At 34.3% G+C, this 20,763-nt stretch overlaps 3 protein-coding genes and 1 non-coding gene across 5 annotated transcripts; 2 read left to right on the plus strand and 2 right to left on the minus strand.

The window, feature by feature from the left end:
• Nucleotides 1-1,282: 1,282 nt before the first annotated feature.
• LOC132062215 (protein terminal ear1-like) lies at nucleotides 1,283-3,224 on the plus strand. The gene is made up of 4 exons (XM_059454831.1): nucleotides 1,283-2,085; nucleotides 2,284-2,406; nucleotides 2,533-2,674; nucleotides 2,763-3,224. The coding sequence occupies exons 1-4, from the start codon at nucleotides 1,658-1,660 to the stop codon at nucleotides 2,931-2,933; spliced, it is 864 nt and encodes a 287-aa protein (XP_059310814.1). The 5' UTR covers nucleotides 1,283-1,657; the 3' UTR covers nucleotides 2,934-3,224.
• A 4,527-nt stretch (nucleotides 3,225-7,751) lies between these two features.
• TRNAP-CGG (transfer RNA proline (anticodon CGG)) lies at nucleotides 7,752-7,823 on the minus strand. Its single transcript has one exon. It is a non-coding gene; the product is annotated as a tRNA-Pro (tRNA).
• Nucleotides 7,824-7,883: 60 nt separating this feature from the next.
• On the plus strand, nucleotides 7,884-11,176 carry LOC132065059 (uncharacterized). Its single transcript, XM_059458285.1, has 3 exons — nucleotides 7,884-8,417; nucleotides 10,189-10,404; nucleotides 10,749-11,176. The coding sequence occupies exons 1-3, from the start codon at nucleotides 7,911-7,913 to the stop codon at nucleotides 10,806-10,808; spliced, it is 783 nt and encodes a 260-aa protein (XP_059314268.1). The 5' UTR covers nucleotides 7,884-7,910; the 3' UTR covers nucleotides 10,809-11,176.
• Nucleotides 11,177-11,302: 126 nt separating this feature from the next.
• Nucleotides 11,303-19,452, minus strand: LOC132065058 (protein DETOXIFICATION 46, chloroplastic). 2 transcript variants are annotated; one of them, XM_059458284.1, is made up of 14 exons: nucleotides 18,743-19,452; nucleotides 17,961-18,055; nucleotides 17,522-17,630; nucleotides 17,333-17,388; nucleotides 16,222-16,277; nucleotides 14,812-14,950; nucleotides 14,530-14,667; nucleotides 14,382-14,450; nucleotides 14,168-14,278; nucleotides 13,758-13,886; nucleotides 13,082-13,159; nucleotides 12,042-12,113; nucleotides 11,798-11,892; nucleotides 11,303-11,740 (listed from the first exon to the last, which is right to left on the minus strand). In XM_059458284.1, coding segments are annotated over exons 1-14 (1,605 nt in total). In that variant the 5' UTR covers nucleotides 19,200-19,452; the 3' UTR covers nucleotides 11,303-11,739. The 2 variants fall into 2 exon arrangements, with proteins under 2 accessions (XP_059314267.1, XP_059314266.1); XM_059458283.1 differs by having other exon boundaries at nucleotides 11,830-11,892; nucleotides 18,743-19,449.
• Nucleotides 19,453-20,763: the final 1,311 nt, after the last annotated feature.

A 20,763-nucleotide genomic window follows, 5' to 3' on the forward strand; every position in this document is an offset into this window, starting at 1 on the left:
AAAATAAATTATTTTTACCTTTTGATTAGAGCATGCATGAGAAATAAACCTTTTGACATTGGAAATCCAACAATATCAAGTTACTACGTGATTTTTCCAATCATTATTTAGATGTTCTTTTTATTGTGTAAGAATAAAATTAGAAAAAATTAATCAATTTATGTCTTGGTTTTGACTAAGATAACAGGGAGTATTGTCTAAGAGAAAATAAAATCATAAAGTTCATCCTTAAAAGTTTTTGGGGCCTAATGCAAAGATTTTACTAGCCTCGCCCTTGAGTCACCCCGGTATTGCATTAAAAAAAAATGTTGTTGTTGTAGCTCAAAATGTTTCTACTCACAATTTTTGATTCGAGGATACTTTTATAAAAAAAATATACTCCCTCTGTTTCAATTTATGTGAACCCTTTACATATTTGGGGAGTCTACTAGGTGATTCTTTGACCACGTTTTTCTTATATTTTTTCTAAGTTATTTATATTACAAATTATCATGACTTATAGTACTTTTAATGTAGTTTCTAAATACATAAATTATATTTTTACAAACTTAAATTAATCTATGTCGAAATTTAAGATTAAAGTTATAAAGTTTGACCCTCGTACTCTGAAAAGGTTCACATAAATTAAAACGGAGAGTATATTGAAATGAAGCCCCTTTTTCAGAATTACTCACTTTCAAAGGTCGTTAGTTACTTATCTAAATCTGTACCCAAATTTAAGATACAAGTGCACATGTTTACTTTATTTGGTTAAATTCAGGTCTTATTAAAAGGAAACACTATTTTTAGTGTTCTCTCCGTTTCATAATAAGTGCCACTTTAGTCAAATTTTTTGCCTTATAATAAGTGTCATCTTAGGATACCAATGCATATGTTGACTAGTTTTTTCCATCTTTGCCTTGGACAAAAAATGATAAGTTTCTTTATTCAAGGCCAAAAGTTGAATTCACAATGTCAAATTTTGAGTTTCACGTGAAAATGGAAGTTTTGGCCTATGGAAGATAGGATTAGTAAAAGGCAAAAGAAGTAGTAGTACTCTAAATGATGATCATTGGATTCCCAATGTTAAAAAATGAACTACTTGCGTATGCTCTAATAATCAAGAGTTTTTTTTTTTACATAAGAGTAATTTGGTAAACTTTACACTATCATTAGTTTCTTAATATGTGTGTTTTTGATTGAGGTGACACTTATTATGGGATGGAAAGAGTATATTTTTTCATTCTTGTAATCTGGACTTGATTTTTTTTTTTTTTAAGAAAAGATAATTCCGTCTCCCGCATCATATTCTTTACTTATATTTTTACAATATTAAATTAAATTACTTACAATAAAAATACTAAATACTATTTAAATAATCAGAATCCGGGAAAGAACTCCCGCATCATATTCTTTATTCTAAAAAAAAAGTTAGAAAGAGGGTCCTAAATTCCTTTTGCTTGTGTGCTGCTATAAAAAGGCCCTTTGGCTGCCAACAATGCAGTGAATCACCACTTCTTTAGATTTCTTCCTTCCACTATCACTATCTCTGTTGCCCTTTTTTGTCTGTCTCTTTCATTCTCTTGTCCAAATTTCTCTCTTTTTCATACTACTATTTTAAAAAAAAAAAAAAAACACTTGTTCAAAATCACTACAACAACTTTAACATAGTACTACCATGTCTGTTCGAAGGAGTTTGTTGAACCCTCAAGCACCCGAATATACCCCTATCTCGCACGTCTCAAACACTGCCTTTCATCCACCTTCACCGCCTAGGGAGAATGTGACAGGTGGCCCTCGGAATATTCCTACGAAGTTGGTCAAAGCACGAGAAAGCGTCTCTAGACCTCGTACTCCTCCTAGGTTGAGAAAAGGAAAGGGCCGAGGTTTTTTTAATGGGAACAGAGGTGTGTTTGGAAGAGGAAGTTGTAGTTCAAATGAGGGTTTAGTTTGTCGGAGAATGGAAAATGATGATCAGAGGCGTAATGTTTGTTATAGGAATTGGTCAAGGAACAATGGGTTGAAGAAACATGATGTGATACCTCTGAGCTGGTCACGAAAAAATAATACTACTGTCATGATAAAAAATATCCCATATGACTATAAGTATGTTTTAATTTTTGTTTGTTCATTTTTGCCTTTTTTATAGCAGTTCATAGTATTACTTTTTACTTATTGGAATAAGTTGATTAAATCATGAGATTTATTAGTCCGGTTGCATATCCTTATCAGTTTAATTACTAATTGCTAGCTTTTATTTTTTCGTGCTCATTGGAATTTGATTGTTTCGTTTTTCCTTTACAGCCGTGAAATGTTGATGCAATTTCTGGATGAGTACTGCTCAGTGGAAAATCAAAAGGCGACAGATTCAAAGGGAGAAAACATTGTCTCTGCTTATGATTTCTTGTATTTGCCTATGGATTTCAAGTATGTCGCGTAATTCTACCTAGATATCTTTGACTTATTTATTTTAATTCTTGAATACCATTAGCTTATTATATCTTCTACGTCTAGCTATTATACTAACGTAAAAAGATGGATTTTCTTTTGCAGAAGCAAGAGAGGCAAAGGATATGCTTTTGTGAACTTCACCGATCACAGAACTGTGTGGAAATTCTTTTGTGCTTTTAATGACAAACTAAACGTGTTTCCAGGATCTTATAGGAGGGTTAAGATTGTCACTGCAAAGTTCCAGGTGCGTGAATATTGTTAAATTTACAAGTTATAACTATGTTCCTTAATTTAGTTTGTGATTTTGATGTGATATTTCTTCTAATTAACAGGGAAAAGAGGCTTTGGTGCACCGATTCAAGGAAACAAGGTTTGAGTGTGAATCAGAAGGTTTTTTGCCAGTTTGGTTTAGTCCTTCAAGGGATGGCTCTGGGGAATCGGTGCAAATGATTACCGTAGGAAAATGCAAAGCTACTCCATCCTGCTCATCATTATCTCGATAAATCAGAAATCAGCAACCAGTTTTAGGTCATAAATGCCTTTACTAGTTAAGTTCAGTGTAGTCTGCTCCGGTATTTTCAAAGTTGAAGTATTCTCTCTCTCTCTCTCTCTTTACAAATTAAAACCTAACTTCAGGTAGCTATCTAGGGTTCATATTAGCTTTGTGGGGCGGAGAAATTGAGGGTGGATATTGGCACCGGAAAATCTCCTCATCCGATCCATACATTGAATAGCAGGTGATGGGGTCCACCTTTGCTGTTGTTGTATGACGTTGTAATGTTTCGTTTACGGAATAAAAAAGGACGAGTTTAGCAATTAGCAAGGGCTATGCCTATGACATTATTGCCTTTTAGATATGTTGCCTTTTTTTGCATGTTGAGGATCTTTTGCTGCTTCCCTAAAGTTGATTTTGGTCTGTTGCTCTAGATATGGAGTGTTGTAGACTTGCAGTTACTGGCAGATTTGTGTGGGTTATCTTAAGAGAACAATGGCATAGAAGATTGGCATTATAAATACGACCCTTAAACTTGTTCTAAGTTTAGTTTGATACTTGAACAACAATAGGTTACAATTGAACAAATGAAAATATTAAACACTTTTAACTCAAGTTTTAGAAATTTTTCTGCGTCTGTTTTCAATGGGAAAGGACCCGAGGTTTTGCGGCTTGAGACTGATGCGTTGAAAGATGTGACATATTTTAAGTGGTAACGTATCTATGTAATAAGCATTTGAGAATATATCCATATTTTTTTTTCCATAGTTTGAATTGAAAGTATCTAATCTAATATTATGATTACCTTATCATATATTCAGGTACAACAATATATCCTGTGTATTCTCATAAGTGGGGTCTAGATTAATGGGAAGGATGTATGCAGACCTTACCCGTACCATATGTTTAAGTACTAAATTGAAATATATCATAATTTCAACGTCTAAATAAATTTAGGAGCTGTTGATGTAATTTGCCAAAGCGTTTTAGAACTCGTTTGGATTGGCTTATAAGTTGCTTATAAGCTATTTTCACTTTTTAGTGTTTGGAGGCGAACTTAAAATCATTTTGTCTTAAAATAAAGCCCAAAAAATTAATTTTGCCAAGCGAACGAAAGCGACTTATAAAAAAAAAAAAATAAGTTGGGCTACCCCAACTTTTTTTTTTTTTTCTTGACTTTTTTAACATCCAAACAGGCTCTTAATCTTGATCTTGTGTGACACATTATTTTCTTTGTGAGCCGTTGCATCAACGACTGTTGTTTACTGTTGGTATTTTTTCTTGAAGAGTGTACGTTCTGGTATTAATATTGGTTCTTGAGTGAAACAGTCTATTGGAAAAATGATGGTGGCCGCTGCAAAGGAAGAAAAATAAAGATCATTGTACAAATAAGTAAAAATAAGGCTTCAAATATTGAGAAATTTTGGTATAAAAAAGTGTTGCTCTAAGTTAGAATACAGCAAGTAATACATATATCAACTAGAATGGCCTCTAATAGTGGAAATGAAACCTTTTGTTCCTCTTTACAACATCTTCCTAAAGAGGTGAAAGGTTTAATTCAACTAGATAAGTGGCAGTTTCCTACCATGAGAAGAAGGTTTGAGAAGTGCAACTTCTTTGTAAGTTAATGTATATTAGTGTATAGTGAAGGATATTGTATAGGCTAATCCGTCATTCTTTTGTTAGAGTAAATACTCCTATGGTTAGAGGTTTGATCCATATCCCCTCTAACATATGTAACTTTTTAACTTTTTGCGATTAATGGACATGGTAGGGGTCAAAGCCTAACCCTCCACACCAATGGGATCACAACCATGGTGATGGCTTTAAATTTTTGAAAAAAAAAACAAGCAAGTAATACATATATCCATTTATCCTATAGCCTAACCTATAGGCCTAGATACAAATTGTTCGATCAACCTTTTCCTTCTAAAAGTCATTTCGAGTTCGTCTACTCTTGGCATATAATCTTAAAATTCACTTGGCATATAATCTTAACATTAGGGACTTTGTTAATTTTCTTGAATTAATTGAAATGAAACGAGCAAGGAAAAATTGTTATGTTAAGTAAAGCAATGAAGGGTGAAATTAAAGATGGTTGAATAATCTATTTTAATATGTATTTGGTATGAAGAAGAATGTTTTGTTTTTCTGAAAAATAAGTGACTTTTTACTTATTTTTTGGTGTTTCGAAATACATAATTATTTTAAAAGTGTTTATATATATAATCTAAACAAATATTATAGAGACAATGAAGCCTCCCATGTGAAGTTTTTGCGCATGTTTACTCTTTTTTTTCTTTTTCTTTTTTTGCAGTAAATTAGTTGGCTCCTTTATATTCTCATCCATCTCTTATATTTAACAACGGGCAAAGGATCAAATTTACCTTCCAAGTATGGTTTATAGTTTAAATTTTTCCTTCGTCAAAGTTTGGGATCAAATTTGCATAAGATTGGGATCTTGGTATATATTCGCTTTTATGGATGGAAGTGTGATTTGGACTCTACAACACAAAAAAATTAGCCACATAGGCTCCACGTCTCCCAAACCCAATTAATTTAACCCATGGCCCGTGACCGTTTGCCTATCATATAAAATAATACAACCCTAATCCCTTTTATTTTAGAAAAGAGAGGGAACTAAAGAGAGAACTCAGTAAATACATCCATGCACAATGCCACATCTTTTTCTTCAGTTCCTCAGGACCACCCCGTCTCTTCAACCAATTGTGCTCTATATCATGTCTAGCCCAATACCTGTACTTTGCTTCTGTAAAATTGGTCTTAATTGCATCAACTAACCCTTGCAAGCAAACAGTTAGTAAACTGAAAACTAATTACAGCACAAAGATATCAAGCAACAATATTAAGAGCTTCCATTACAGTCAAGTAAGCTTGAGAAAATGGAATATACATATTCTAGATATATAGGAAACTTAGGGAAAATGGAATATACATATTGTCTTTCGTTCCCTCTCTTTTCTAAAATAAAAGGGACTAGGGTTGTATTATTTTATATGATGGTAAACGAGTCACGGGCCATGGGTTAAAATAATTGGGTTTGGGAGTCTACGTGGTTAATTTTTTTGTGTTGTAGAGTCCAAGTCACACTTCCATCCATAAAAGGGCAAATATACCATGTATCCTAACGGAGAGGACAAATTTGATCCTAAACTTTGATGAAGGTCAAATTTAGATTATAAACCAATATTTGGAGGGTAAATTTGACCCTTTGCCCATTTAACAACTAAAGCAATCTGAAGATAAGTATACTTGAAAAGAATCAAAAGCTTTTTCTCCATATTGTGACTTGTCCATAACATTAATGGCTTTTGAGAATTTTAGAATTACAACAGAACAACATTTCATGTCTGTTCCAGTGTTGCCCTTCTACATCGTAATAAAAGTGATGAAAAATAAAGTTAAATAATTAAAATAAAGTAGTGAAACGACAGTTATGCGTTTTGGAAATAATGATTTTTCGGAAGGGGGAAAGATTCTGTTACAGTTATACTAGTGTAATAGAAAATTTTCTCTTGTTTTGTTTCACGATAAAAGTGTGTGTGTTTTGACTGTTGAGTAGATGATCCAGAAAAGGAAATTTTGAGATGGACAAAAACAAAATACAAGAATGAGACAAAAAGAATTGGCCCTTAGGATCACGTCAATGCCTGTTATCTTCACTTTCCAAATGTAGGCAAAATGGTTCAATTGTTTTCGAGATTTCTTCACCTTGTATTTTGCTCTGATCCATCTTTTTTTTCCCTTATCCCCTTGTAATATATATATTTTTTTTTACTTGTACTTGTTCATTTAATAATCAAGAGATTTTTAATATTTTCTCTCAATATTATCTTATTATTAAGTAACTATATAAAATATTAATAGTTAACTTTAAATTTTCAAAAGAATAACTAATAAAAATAATTTAGTAAAATAAATTTCTAATCAATAATTTCTTAAGAAGAGTGTTAAGTAGACTAAAATCAATTGAAAAGGAATGATGGGAATACCTCAAAAGACCAAACAATAAATATGGGTAAGATTCCTTAGAACTACCTTAATTAAACGCCGAAGGACGTTCCAACGTTTTTCACTTAAATGAGGGGTGAATTAATCAAATCATCAAATTTCATATACCAAATATTTAACAAAGAAAATATTTTTTATAAGACGAAAAATGTTTTACTGGAAAAAAAACCAAATTGTTATCATCAAAATTAAGATATAATGAGATCGATAAAATCCCAAGTTCGAGCTTTTTTCACTTAAATAAGAGTCTTACATAAATTAAATTTAAATTAATCAAGCTAATAAATTTTAATTCCAAATAACTAAACAAACAAACAAAAAAGCACCAAATCATTTATAAGAAAAGGAAGAAAAGAGGAGAGAATTTTAACTGGTTCTCAAAAGTGAAGACAATCCCCTTAAATGAGCCTTATCTCTTATGTGATCCTACAAAATTTGAGTATCAAGCCAATAAACTTTAAATACCAAAGAATTAAACATGAAAACACTAACTGCTTGTTTGGATGGTTGTTAGTTTAAATTTATTATATTGTGTTGTTAGTTTAAATACAATATTTATTTTGATTTTTCTTAAAACATGAAAACTCACATTTAATGTAACGATCAACATGAAAACTCACATTTAATGTAACAATTGTATTGTCTAATAATTATACTTTATTATTTATGTCATTCTCATTTGTATTGTCTAATAATTATATTTTATGTGTTTTTTTTTCTCATTTGTATACAATCTTTTAATCAAAACAATACAATAAAAATATAAAGGTTCGAAAAAATTGGAAGAAAGGCCCGGGGGGTGTTGGGAGAATCGAACTCCCGACCTCTCGCACCCGAAGCGAGAATCATACCACTAGACCAAACACCCCTGTTGGCAGTAACGTTCAATAAAAATATACAGACTGATATTACTTTCTCTTCATAAAATCTCAATAGTGTCGCAGCCTTGAGCAAAATGGATACTGTAATGTTATCTTCTTCCTCTCAACTCATGGCTCTCCATCGCCTGCTCCGACCCGGACCCGCTCCAATCCTCTCTTTCTCCTTCCTTAATCAACACCTCTCTCTTCCCCATCAAACGACGTCGCTTCATCCCATCACCAATAATTCTCCTTCCTTCTTCCCTTCTCTCCATACCCCTTCACCCCTCTTCCTTCGTTCTACAACTTTCTCGAACCTTCCAGTTAACTCTACTTCTCAATCCCTCTTGGTTGAGGATGTTGATGACGTGGAAATTGCAAAAGAAAATGGACAAGTTATTGCTTCAAGGCCTAGTGAGTCAGAGACAAAAATATTACGGGCGAAATTACCGAGCCTAACAGTAAAGGAGAAAAAAGAATTGGCATCGTATGCACATAGTTTAGGGAAGAAGTTAAAGAGTCAACAAGTTGGAAAATCTGGTGTTACTGATAATGTGGTATTTGCTTTGGATGAGACTCTTGAATCTAAGGAGTTTCTCAAGGTACTTTTTCCCTCTTTTTTTTTTTTTTTTTCCCTCCTGCTGGCAAACAATTTATTCAGGTTTTAGGCTACTACTCAGGGTCGTTTGGTACACGGAATAAGGTGGAATATTATAATTAAGTCTAGGATTAAATTTATAAATTTATACCGTTAATAAAACACAAATAGTGTATAAATTTAATTTCAGACTTAATCCTAGATATCCTACCTTATCTTATCAAACTTGGGATTATTTTATCACTCCTCTAGGATAAATTAGTCCAAGGATTATAATGACACGACTATAATCCCGGATAATTTAGTCCACGAACCAAACAACCCCTCACGGGTCGTTTGGTAGTTAGTTTGGAGGTGAGTTATGCAGGTATTACTGCATAAGTAATACCACGTTTGGTAGCCGGTTAGGAGTTAAGTTATTCATGATAAAATTTATACAGTGTTTGGTTTGAAATTTAGTAACCTGCACAACTAATACATGTATAAGTTAAATCTATGTATTATTTTATGCAGGGCAAAAAGTGTAATAGCTAATACATGAATAACTAAACCCTGCATAACTAATACCTGAATAAAATAATATATAAATTTTCTCATAACTAATCCATGTATTACTAATACATGCATAACTCTAATCAGCTACAAAATGACCCCTTTATATCGAATTGTTGTTCTAAAGGTTATCTTCAAGTTCAGTGTGGTTATATTCTTTTTTTTTCAAGTAGGCCTTCGAAGCTTTTCGAGTTATCTGAATTTCCTGGGTTATATGTGGAATTTATACAAAGGTTGAAGTGTGCTGAACTAGTAGTAGATAAGAACACTGGCTTTTTAACAGGTAGAGATGATATTTATGTTTGATAAGTAACAAGTAGAGATAATTAGGTAAAATGGTGATGAATCTTGCTGTGTATCTGACTTAAGCGTGCTGTTTTAACCGACAGAACTGTTTGTGCTTGCATACCGCTGTTAGTTCTTGATAATGTGCATTTTAACAAAATCTGTAAACTGATTAGTGAGTTAATGTTAATCTTTCCATAGGAATTCTGATGTTGTGGGTACCTCTGTTGCTTAATAGTTTTTAGCTGGAGCATGAAAGCAGGGAGCTAAATTCTGCACAAACATGTTATGGAATCCTTATAACTCTAATGAGCTTGCATTTTATCTGGACGTTTATTAAGTTTCCGAGGTTAATTAGTACGATTACTAGCAAGTAGACGTTGTACATAAAAAAGAGTCATTGGAATTAGTAGTTCTTATTGATTTTGCTCGTTATGCTTAGTCAAATTTTTTGTCATTGTTGAATTAGTAGTTAAAATCTGGTTATTGATATTAGCAGTATGAGAAATATAGATTAATATGTTTTAGGTTAAGCTGGTATAGCAAGAAGCTCAATATTAGCCTTTTCCAGTATAGGCTAAGGGTTTTACAAAAGACCGTTGTGGTCCGGCCCTTTCCTGGACCCCGCGCATAGCGGGAGCTTTAGTGCTCCGGGCTGCCCTTTTTTTTTTTTTTTTTTTTTTTTATGTGCCGTTTTCCAGTAAAAGTGACAAATGTTCAAATTGATGATAATAAGTTCGTCTGTTGAGGAATGAGGGTCTTTCGCGGTGGGAAATGAATAGAGTTTAATTTGCTTCAACTAAGTTGAAAGCTCGCGTTTTCAGCTATATTGATGACAAATCATGCTTATCTTCTTAGCAAATGTGTTAAGTGTTGATTAATGTGATCAAAGCATTGCTCTTGGGTTCGATTTTTGATGGCCGCATTATTGTATGCAGCTCAAAATACATGGTACCTGTCCTGGAGGAGAGCTTGATGATGTTGTAAAGCACTTAGAGGAAGCAACTGGCTCAGTGGTTATTAGTCAGATTGGTAGGACTGTGATTCTCTACCGTCCAAGCCTGACAAAAATGAAAGCTGAAGAGAAGAAGAAACAGAATCAAATTCTTTTTATGAGAAAACAAAAACAATACGCAGAGAGACGATCATCTCAGGTCACCTTTTCATTATACAGTTTTGATAAATGAATACATTATTCTTTTATAACTCTGGTTTCCAGGCTAAGGTTCTGTGCAACTCAACTATTTTATTGGGTTCCACTTATACACCCGGCTCATGCTACTTTCCACCTGTGTACATGTACTGAATAATTTTGCCCATTAAGTCTTAGACGGATGAAAAAAAAATCACCGAGCATTTTTATCCTATGGTATTCACCAAGTTCTAAGCGACACCCTTGACCGCAAATAAATACACGTTGTTCTCCTTATTCCTTTTTTGTCCTTTCTTTCTTTCATGATCAGCCTTGCTCATTTTGGAGTCGTCTCCTTGTGTGCAGAGTAAAGGAGAGGTACCAAGACCATATGCTCGTGGTCGCCGAGGAAGTAGCAGTGTGTGATTTTTCATTGTGGCTCATTTCTTCATTTCCTTACCACAGTAGCCACCACAGTGCTCCGATGGCTCGGTTAAAGTTCCAAGTATTCCTTTGGATGGGCGCACATATATTTCAGTCTGAAGATGAAGATCCGAGGAGGAAAGACTTTGCATTTGATATATCTTAGTAGAAGAAATTTATATAAGAGAAGTTTGCATTTGTAGCTTTTGTAATTTTGGTGAGATGGTGGAAGATCAAGAAGAAAGAAATTGCCAATCTTGACTAGTGCAGAAATAGCGGACTTCATTCATGGGCCCTTGATGCCTTAAATTTACACCTTCGTAATCATAGTTCTGACTAATTGTGGTCACTACACTGGGCAATGCCCTTTTGTTATGCTATCTTTTCTTTTCGTCTTTATGTTTTTTTAGTTGATGTAACTTACACGAATGACACGCATCAAAGTAATTATATGTCAAATGACGATTTTAGTGCACAGCTCGTTACGGTCAGTGATATCAATAACAAGATTGCTAATTCTGGACTTGATGTATAAACTTTAATAATGTTTACAGGAATTTCAAATTCTCAAACATTGACAAACCTACTACCATAGGGCTCCGACTATTGGACCTGTCAATAGTAATTAATTGTCAACTCATTTGAGTTATGATACATGACGGGTGAATTAACTAGATATATTGACAAATGTTTCTCAAAAAATAATAATTGATATTGACAACGGTATTAATTTTTTATCTTGACGATTGATCACTGCAGCACCAGCTGTAGATTGGAATCTTTAACGCAAAACTTCATTTTTATGTGGACACTTCGTCTTGAGCGTATTAAACCTACGCAACTTTCAACTTTTCTAACTCATCATGAATTGAGTCTTCCAAATAAAGTATGCCATTAGCCAAAGTGAGCCGCCGTAGAGCTATCGAAAATCGTGTCTGGAAAGAAAAGAAAGTAAAAAATTAAAAAGGAAAACAACATGAGCCAGTTCTTACCAAAGACTAGAAAATCTGTTCCGGCTCTTTACCCATTGGAATGCTACTAGCGCAAACCAGCATCCTGCCAAACCAAATCCTTTACTGCTAAAGAGCTGCTTGAAATAAATAAAAATTATTGGTCAGTAATATCCTTTTTCTTACGAAAAAGATTAACGGATCTAGCTTCCTGAGCAAGGGTAGAAATCTTATTTTGCCACCTAAATCATGAGCGGACTCATTGCAAATAAATGGAATGACTTACTATGACGAGAAGCGACGCCATACCGAATACTGAGGCCATTGATACGCTAATAAATTTTAAGTCTCTTGCAGCCTAAAAAGTAATCAGAGAGTTGAGATAATGACTCAAAAACCTTAATAAGAATAATAAAAATTAAAGAATATCTTATTGTATAATAACCAAAAATAAATAAAAAGTAATCAGATCATCACGCTAATAAATTTTAAGTCTCTTGATACGCTATAATAACCAAATAAAAAAAATTAAACAATGTACAAGATGGAAATACTAGCATTGAGTAGGAGTTGAACGTCTACAAGAAAAAGAAAAGAAAAGGAAGGTAGCTGCTCTTTTCCCCAAGAAACTAATACACATCCTTGTAACCAAATGGTCCCTAAATAAATGCATAACTGAAATTAGGCCAAAGAATTCCAATGGGATATCCTAAGCACCACCATTTCAATTTTTCTTCTTCTTCCCTTAGTTTGGATCTAGATTACAAAAAGATTTGAAAAGGTACCTACTCAAACTGGAGCTGTCATCCTTATGTGTTATCACACTTTGGATAAAGAAAAATGCTAAATAAACAGCAAATAAAATCTCATCCACCCCAACCCCACCTTCTTTTTCTCTCCTCTCTATCAATTTCCCTGTTTCAGTCCTTGCAGCATGTAAAAATCTCAAACCAGCAATGCTTTTTCCATGTAATAAACTCACTCTGATTGCTATCACTTTAATGTTATGGTAGAACTTCTCTTTGTTTTGTTAGATTAATCAATTTGCTGATTGACAGGATTTACTTGGTTTTAGTAGGAAAAAAGCTATTTGCTAGGCAAATAAACTTAACCATAGTTCGCCCCTCCTACCCTGTAGTATTTACCCCTCAATAAACTTGAAATTCTATTTTTTTTTTTTTTTTCAAAAGAAACAGAACATACTCCTTAAATTTATGGCAGACGTTGACAAATTAAACAGGACTTTCAGATAAAAATCATCTATATATTTCAACCAAAATATCTACAATGGTCAAAAAATACTTTGAAGAAAGTATGGAACCATACCAACAAGGTTCCTTCAAGACTATGAACACACGGCGACACCCAGAGAGCTAGAAACATCGGGAGCAGTACTTTGTGCATCTGCAACAACAGGCGGTGAGAACAATCAGTAGATCCCATTAAAACTATTTTCAGTGGCATAAAATCTTTATTTGATTCTTATATTCCAACTAGAAGTGCACAGAGTATAGCAAACACTCAGCCTATACATCGTTTTCCATCACCTTCATTTGGTTATGCTGCTATGATGCAAGTGTACTGTTTGTGTCAACCGGGCCACCTACAAGCTTCTATCACAGCTTTTAAATGGGTTTCACTTCATAGATTCAAGCTTCTGAGTTTGGCTGATCTATTATAAGAGGTAGCAGGCAATAACGACAGGAAGAACTAACACTAGAGAAATAACTGATCCAGTGATGACGGTGATGATGATGCTTACACGATCTTAATCCAGTATAACATGGAACTGGTCAACATAGCTTCTTTGCATCGTCTTTATTTTATGCGGTATTTCTTTCTTTATCGTGTTTGTTTGCTCCAAGTAGCAAAACTATTCATTAAAAAGAGAGTGTGGAGAGGATTAAGATCCTCATGACCAAAAAAAATGTGTCATCGTGAATTTCATCTGTACATTGCAATGCCAAAGGATAAGAAATGTCAAAGATAATACACAGCTAACCTCTTGTATGACCAAAGGATCAGGTGAAAATAATTTGGGGAAAAACCATGATATTGACACTCCCGCAGATCCCAGTAGTAATCCATTTGATGCTCCAATGATCAAAAGGGACTTCAGCAGCATTCGGGCCTGATTCACAGTGTTCATTTTTTAGAATATCCTACAAAGGAAAAATGCATGGAACACAGCTCTAAAGTGGTAGACTTGGGCATGAATCAAGAACTACAATATATAATAGAAACAAGCACGTGGATATCACAGCCAAAATTTCATGAATGTCAAAGTTTTCCTCAAAGAAGAGGTTTATACAGATATAATGGAAAGTTTATTTGATAGCTTTCCAAGTTTGGATGTGGTAGTAAGAAAACAGATGCAGGAAACTGTAAATTTTACATAAACTAACTTATGACCTTCGACAAGTTCCGGTTCACTCCATACAACAACTCAGGCATAAATGACTGTGCTGTTTGAGAGAGAGGCTCAGCCCATACTGCAAATAAGCAGAATAGTTGTAGCATGACCTAATAAGAAAAGTAATATGTCAATGTTAATATTTCTCCAGCCTTGTCACTGGAAAGATGCAAAAAGAAAATACATCTAAAATATTACTCCACATAAACTGACCTGATGTGCAGCAGCAGAGTGTGTGCCCATTGATGTAGCATAGTAGACAAGTAAAGAGTAGAATGCCACCTGAAGTTCAAAAACTATCAGATACATGACATGGTTATTACTTTCATGCAGTATAAAAATGCTGCTGAGTCGAACAAACCTTTGACATCATTGTTAGGAACACAGGTGCTGCAAGCATGAAAATTTGTAGAAGTGCATTCACTGATGGGACAGATAAGGCAAAACCATTATACCCTTTATTGTTCAGGGCTTGAATCATCATATAAGCTGCAACAACCTAAAATATTGCTAGTAAGCTAGGACTATTACATATTACCATAAGGAGAATGAAAATGGAGATCCGGGGGGGAGGGGGACAGAGAGTTGAAGAGCAGATCCGGTTTATTCAGAGGAAGAAAAAGGTTCTTGGTAAGGTGCGTACTTGGGACACCATTGTTGCCCAAGCTGCTCCAGCAATACCATATCCAAAGATTCTGCATAGGACTATGTCGCCAATGCCATTAATAGCAGTGGCAACTGCCAAAGCCTTTAAAGGTCCCCATGAGTCTTTCATGCCTAAACTGTATATCCATAAACAAAAAACTATACTATTACACTGAAACAGACTGACCAATGCACTTATGCTAACACAAAAACCAACAACAGCATATCATAAACAGCTTTCAGCTTTAAACCTCAAAAGACTGACCAAGTAATGCACTTCTCCAAAGATATAAATACTGGCCGAAAGCCGTTAAGACCTTCAGTATTGACAGCTATTCCTAAATGTTAAGTGTAATTTCCTTCTTTTAGAAGCTTCATCGTCAGGACTTCATTAAAGTACATAAGAATAGTGTCAGGAGGGATACAATCCATTGGAACAAATTTATAAAACAAAAAGCAAGCAAAGACAATCATGCTCGAACGTCTTTCAACCAGTGTTGTTAAAAGACATCGCTTCAAACAATAATGTGCACAATGATGTAAATGAGAAGCGCTTGGTTCTTAATCTCAACTTTGAAGAGTTGGACCAATGTTAGAATCATTGTATATAGGATGCTGAAATTAGTTGTTTATCAATTAAATATTATTGTACTAAATTCACATATACTTGGTATTTTCTAATTTTTTGTAAATTGTGCGCTTCACTTCAAAGAAATGTGCTTTATTTCTCGCATTTTGCTTGGACCTTGCTGTTTTTTTGCGCTTTTAATTTTAAAAACACTGCTTTCAAACAACGCTCAAGTTCATTATACCCATTTCAATAGGGTCATAAGCTAATTGTGCTTACTAAAATTGTTTCATCCTCATTATCTAAAAATAAATAAAAATGTGCTCACCTTCATCGTCTTCTAGGAGTTCAGTATGTGTTTTAATATTCACTAACAGTGCTACTCTTCTCATATGAAGAAGAAAAGTGGACTAATCAGTTTAGCTGAGTCTGATCAGACATAATTAATCATGTAAACACAGAACAGAATGAGTGCTTCCTGAAGTAGAGGACTTGCATCCATCATGAAAGCACAAACAGGAAAACGAAGATGTAATATGGTGAGAAAAAAAATTAGGTGCTTGGCATTGTCCCGCAATTGGTTGTGGATACAGCGACATGAAACATGACACTGTGCAGACAAGAAAAAGAACATTGACAAATTGTAGCCATAGGAACTAAGTGCATATGTTAGTGGTTCTTGTCAAAGCATAGCTGCCAATATGGAGAAGAAACATAAGACATTGCTACACAACCCTATATATCACTCAGCCAACTAATTTCACGTACAAAATATCTCAAAGCACACTGATTACATAATGATATGGAGTATAAATTAGAGTATAGGTAGGTAGATGGTACCTTGCACTTTGGGCAACCCAACCAACAAGCATGGCAGGCCATGCCAAGCCTCGAATCTATCACCAAAAGATATTCTATTCAGATGAAGTCATGCTCAGGTAACCAAGCATAAGTGGATTTTACTTGATCATCCCAGAACGATAAAAATTTCAGCCAAATATTGTTATCCCTGCTATAGCATATGAATTCAGAAAGTATAACAAATGACTGAACGTCTTTATCTACAAGTTTGTACTAGGATGGATGAGACCCCACTTTGAAGCTTTGGTATAAAAAGTTTAGATAATAATCAATTGTAATAATTCATTCAGTTTTCTAACATAAAAGCATAAAACTTCCCAAGAGATTCCGATATGGAAATGCAACTTTTTTCCTAGTCGTATAAAATAAGATAATCAAGTAGATAACAAATAAGTAGTTATAAACCAAAGCACAAATGTGACTACTAATATGAAAGTATAAACGTTTTCCGAGTCCTCCATACCCTCCTATCTAAAATAAATTACTCATTTTAGTCAGCTGGAACTTCAAACCTAAGTCATCTAACAGCTATATGAAACAGTACATCATTCAAATCTTACGTTATTTTAAAGCCTCATTCCTTTGGACTCTTAAAAGACCAACGTGAGAGAACAAATATAACAGTCGGTCTAACCACCATTTTTATTGGACTTCTCTCACATAGCACTCCGAGCCTCCATTTCATTACTGTCAGCAGACACACCCGAGATACTTGAAACTAATAATCAATAGCACTTGCACTCCCCGGTACTTGTCTTGGAATAACCTGGACACTCGCTACGAGTCTCATCGATCAAGACTATGTCATCCTGCGAAAAGCATTTATTGGCGCTTTTCTAACAACTTCCCAGCTCCTACAACTTTTTTCCTAGTCCTTTTCCAGAAATAAATTACTCATTTTAGTCAGCTGGAACTTCAAACCTAAGTCATCTAACAGCTATATGAAACAGTACATCATTCAAATCTTACGTTATTTTAAAGTCTTTGGACTCTTAAAAGACCAAGAGAACAAATATATCCAATTTTTATTGGACTTCTCTAATTCTTACTGTCCAGCAGAACATGCACTAATAATCAATAGCAGAATAACCTGGACATAAGTATTTGCTGCATTTATTATTTCCGTATTCTTTGCCCCCGTGAAAGCTGAAAATGAGACAAGTTTACCATCAGTTGCTCATAAAAAATACACAACCACTGAAGGAAGAAGAGGACATTCTGAAGTATGCATATTGAATGATTGATAAATCCACCACCAAAAAAGGAATGAGATGCTTACCAGTAATTCCCCAAGCACCAAACAATCTTGTAAAGCTAAACATCACAACACCACAGGCCAACCCAATGAAGAGCAATATAGATATCTGATGTTGCACTTCATCTTTATCCTGCACCATAATCCAATATGCTCAAATGCAAGGGTAAACAGCAAATACCAACAACTACATATTGATATACAGTCTTGAAGCAACGGTAACGTTGTCCCCGTGTGACCTATAGGTCACGTGTTCCAGCCGTGGAAGCAGCCACTAATGCTTGCATTAGGTTAGGCTGTCTACATCACACCCTTTGGGTGCGGCCCTTCCCTCGACCCTGCTAATGCGGAATGCTTTGCGCACAGGGCTGCCCTTTATAAATTGATATACAGGTTCAACATGCCTAAAATTTCCCAAAAGCAGTTACAGTGAAAAGATTAAAAGATTTTTTAATAAACATACCTGGCTGGCAAGTGCCGTAGCAACTAAATTTGAAGTTGCAATTGAAAGGAACATAAAAGCATAGCTTGTGTTATCACAAAACACTGTTCCAGGACCTGTCAATTACAAAAGTCAAGCTAAATCATTAAACATAAACAACATTATACAGTCCAACCTCCCCACTTTATATGAAAAATATATAAAGGTAGGAATTTTGTCAAAATATTTTGGACATTCAAAAATGCAAAGAGTGTCATAAAAATTGAGACGTACTCCCTCCGTCCATTTTTACAATATTTGACTTGGCACACCCCTTGAGGAGCAATAAATAAAATGACAGTTACTATATCACCCCAAATTATTCTAAATCATCTAAATAATTGAAATGAAGGGGAGCCTTGGCGTTCTTTGGTAAAGTTGCTGCCATGTGACCAGGAGGTCACGGGTTCGAGCCGTGGAAACAGCCTCTTGCAGAAATGCAAGGTAAGGCTGCGTACAATAGACCCTTGTGGTCCGGCTCTTTCCCGGACCCCGCCCATAGCGAGAGCTTAGTGCACCGGGCTGCCCTTTTTCATCTAAATAATTGAAATAAATCAAACATACTTTAAAATTTATGCAACTTACTAGCAATTCCTTAAAGTTTCCAACCCAACAATTACTAATAAGGGTAAAAAGGGTATGAAATATTAAATTATCTCTTGATTTTATAAACTGAACAAGTAAAAATGGACATCTTTAGTATGCTTGACAAGTAAAAATGGACGGAAGGAGTATATATCATGGAGAGCTTATGAGTTGCCTACCTAAAGCTGCAAGTTCAATGGAACTTCCTTGACCAATAACAGCAGTGTCAATGAGACTCATTAAAGGCCCACATAACCACAACCCAACTGCTGGCCCTGAAAACTTAACAATCTCCACCATTTGTGCCCAAATGCTTTCATTTCCAGAAAATTCACCTTTACCATTAGAATTCACCACTGTAATTTCTTCTCTAACTGTTACCTCTTCTACTTGTTCTTCATCTTTTTCTTCGCTATTACATGAATTCAAATTCAAGTTTTCTAGTTTTACTGGAATCTCTTGGCTAGGGTTTACGCAAGCAGTGATTATTCGCTTGCGGTGATTGCATTTTCGGGTCAATTGTGTAACCCGATAGGTTCGCAGTCGGGTTGAAGAGAAATCAACATGGAAATTCGGATTGAATTTAGGGTTTTTTATCAGAATGTGAGATTCACAAGTTAGGGTTTGAATATTCATTGTTCAAAATGAAGAGTCCGTGCTTGATTGAACAACTTGACGAAAAAACAGCAGTGCGTTATAATTTGTTGGAATAATACAGAAAGATATAAGGCGGAAAATCTGATCGTAAATGGAAAGAGTTTTGAGCCACTGGAAAATATGGCCTTAAATAGAAAGTTTTTCGAGCCACTTGAAAATTGGCGGCTGCTTCGAATATGCTCGAGTTTCGGTAACTGTCATGCCAACGGCCCTGTTACACAACAATAATAATATTCATATTCAGTGGGATCTAACCCCTTCGCTTACACTTGGATTTACGCAAAGGCCATTTTAATAATAATTTATGGGATAAGTAGCCCTGCGGGTATCTTGTATCACTGTTAGTAGGGTAGAACTAACCTAACATCCCTGACACAAGAACACTTGATAGTTCATGTGTCAGAATCTCCGATCATTTTCATTTTTGACAATGTGCTGCGCTGAATACACTATTAACAAAGTGTATACCAGAAACAATAAAATCCGTGTATTTTCATTTAGTGTGGTTTGAGAAATGTGAGTGCACGCAGATTTTACCTCTATTAAGGTAGAGAGGTTTTCAAAAAAAAAAAAATCGAATATATTACGTCACTGTTGTTAATTGATAACATCTTCGGCACATTTGATAGTTCATGTGTCAGAATTTTCAATCCATTTTATTATTGGCGACGTGCATTGCTGAATATACTATTAATAAAGTGCACCAGAGACTCATAGAGTTCGTTGCCACTATGTTATTGATATATTATAGGTGTACCTTTAACTTATACTAGGGTAAGTAAGAATATTTAGAAGTCAAAATTCAAATAAAAATAACGGAAGGTGATTCAAAATATCTTTTTTGATTATGATGGATTTGTGTTGGGAATTTATTCTTAGCCTATTTTTATTTCCGTTGGTGATAGATGAATTAAAATGACATATCTAACGGGTTGTGTTGTTGTATATGTTATTTGCAAATAACAAGTTATTGATTAATGAGACATACGATGGAATTAAAGATAGGCTGAGAATTTAAAGATAGTGTAATTTCACAAATAGAATGTGAGAGAGAATTGAGATTAAGTTGAACGCAGACCTTATTCTATTTCGAGAGGTAGAACGGTTTTAGAGTTATATACTTATTAAATTTAACTTTTATTCTATCACATAAAGAGTTGTTGGTATGTCATGTGTAAGTTCCCCGTTTAAATTTGAATTAACTTTTAAATTATATTTGATAGTATAAATTATCATCAATTATATATAATATAAATTTAATCTCAAATTTAATTTTGAATAATTCACTTTGTACTATCAAATTTAAAATTATTTTATTTTATCTTTCGAGTAAGATAAACTAATTTAAAAATTATAATTTTGGAATAATTTGATTTATGAATCAAATACAAAATTTTCTCTTAAGTTTGTGTGAAATAAAAAATTGAAAAAAATAAGAGAAAAGATTTTTTTTGTATTTTCTATAGTTTTGTTCCGCCTGAAAGTGGCGAGTTATATTATTTCATGCTACTGTTGAAAGAATGTGGTTAGAGGTCCAACATGC

This window comes from Lycium ferocissimum, chromosome 7 (assembly GCF_029784015.1).
Source record: "Lycium ferocissimum isolate CSIRO_LF1 chromosome 7, AGI_CSIRO_Lferr_CH_V1, whole genome shotgun sequence".
Lineage (NCBI taxonomy): Eukaryota > Viridiplantae > Streptophyta > Magnoliopsida > Solanales > Solanaceae > Lycium > Lycium ferocissimum.

Bases quoted from the DNA above. Each gene is read 5' to 3' on its own strand.
- LOC132062215 (XM_059454831.1), top strand. From the start codon at position 1,658: ATGTCTGTTCGAAGGAGTTTGTTGAACCCTCAAGCACCCGAATATACC. The intron at 2,086-2,283 runs GTATGTTTTAAT...TTTCCTTTACAG, and splicing joins AATATCCCATATGACTATAA to CCGTGAAATGTTGATGCAAT. The intron at 2,407-2,532 runs GTATGTCGCGTA...TTTCTTTTGCAG, and splicing joins TATTTGCCTATGGATTTCAA to AAGCAAGAGAGGCAAAGGAT.
- LOC132065059 (XM_059458285.1), top strand. From the start codon at position 7,911: ATGGATACTGTAATGTTATCTTCTTCCTCTCAACTCATGGCTCTCCAT. The intron at 8,418-10,188 runs GTACTTTTTCCC...TATTGTATGCAG, and splicing joins AATCTAAGGAGTTTCTCAAG to CTCAAAATACATGGTACCTG. The intron at 10,405-10,748 runs GTCACCTTTTCA...CCTTGTGTGCAG, and splicing joins CAGAGAGACGATCATCTCAG to AGTAAAGGAGAGGTACCAAG.
- LOC132065058 (XM_059458283.1), bottom strand. From the start codon at position 19,199: ATGAATATTCAAACCCTAACTTGTGAATCTCACATTCTGATAAAAAAC. The intron at 17,389-17,521 runs GTAAGCATCTCA...TCTCATTTTCAG, and splicing joins TGGTGCTTGGGGAATTACTG to CTTTCACGGGGGCAAAGAAT. The intron at 11,741-11,829 runs GTAAAGAGCCGG...TTTTCTTTCCAG, and splicing joins CGCTAGTAGCATTCCAATGG to ACACGATTTTCGATAGCTCT.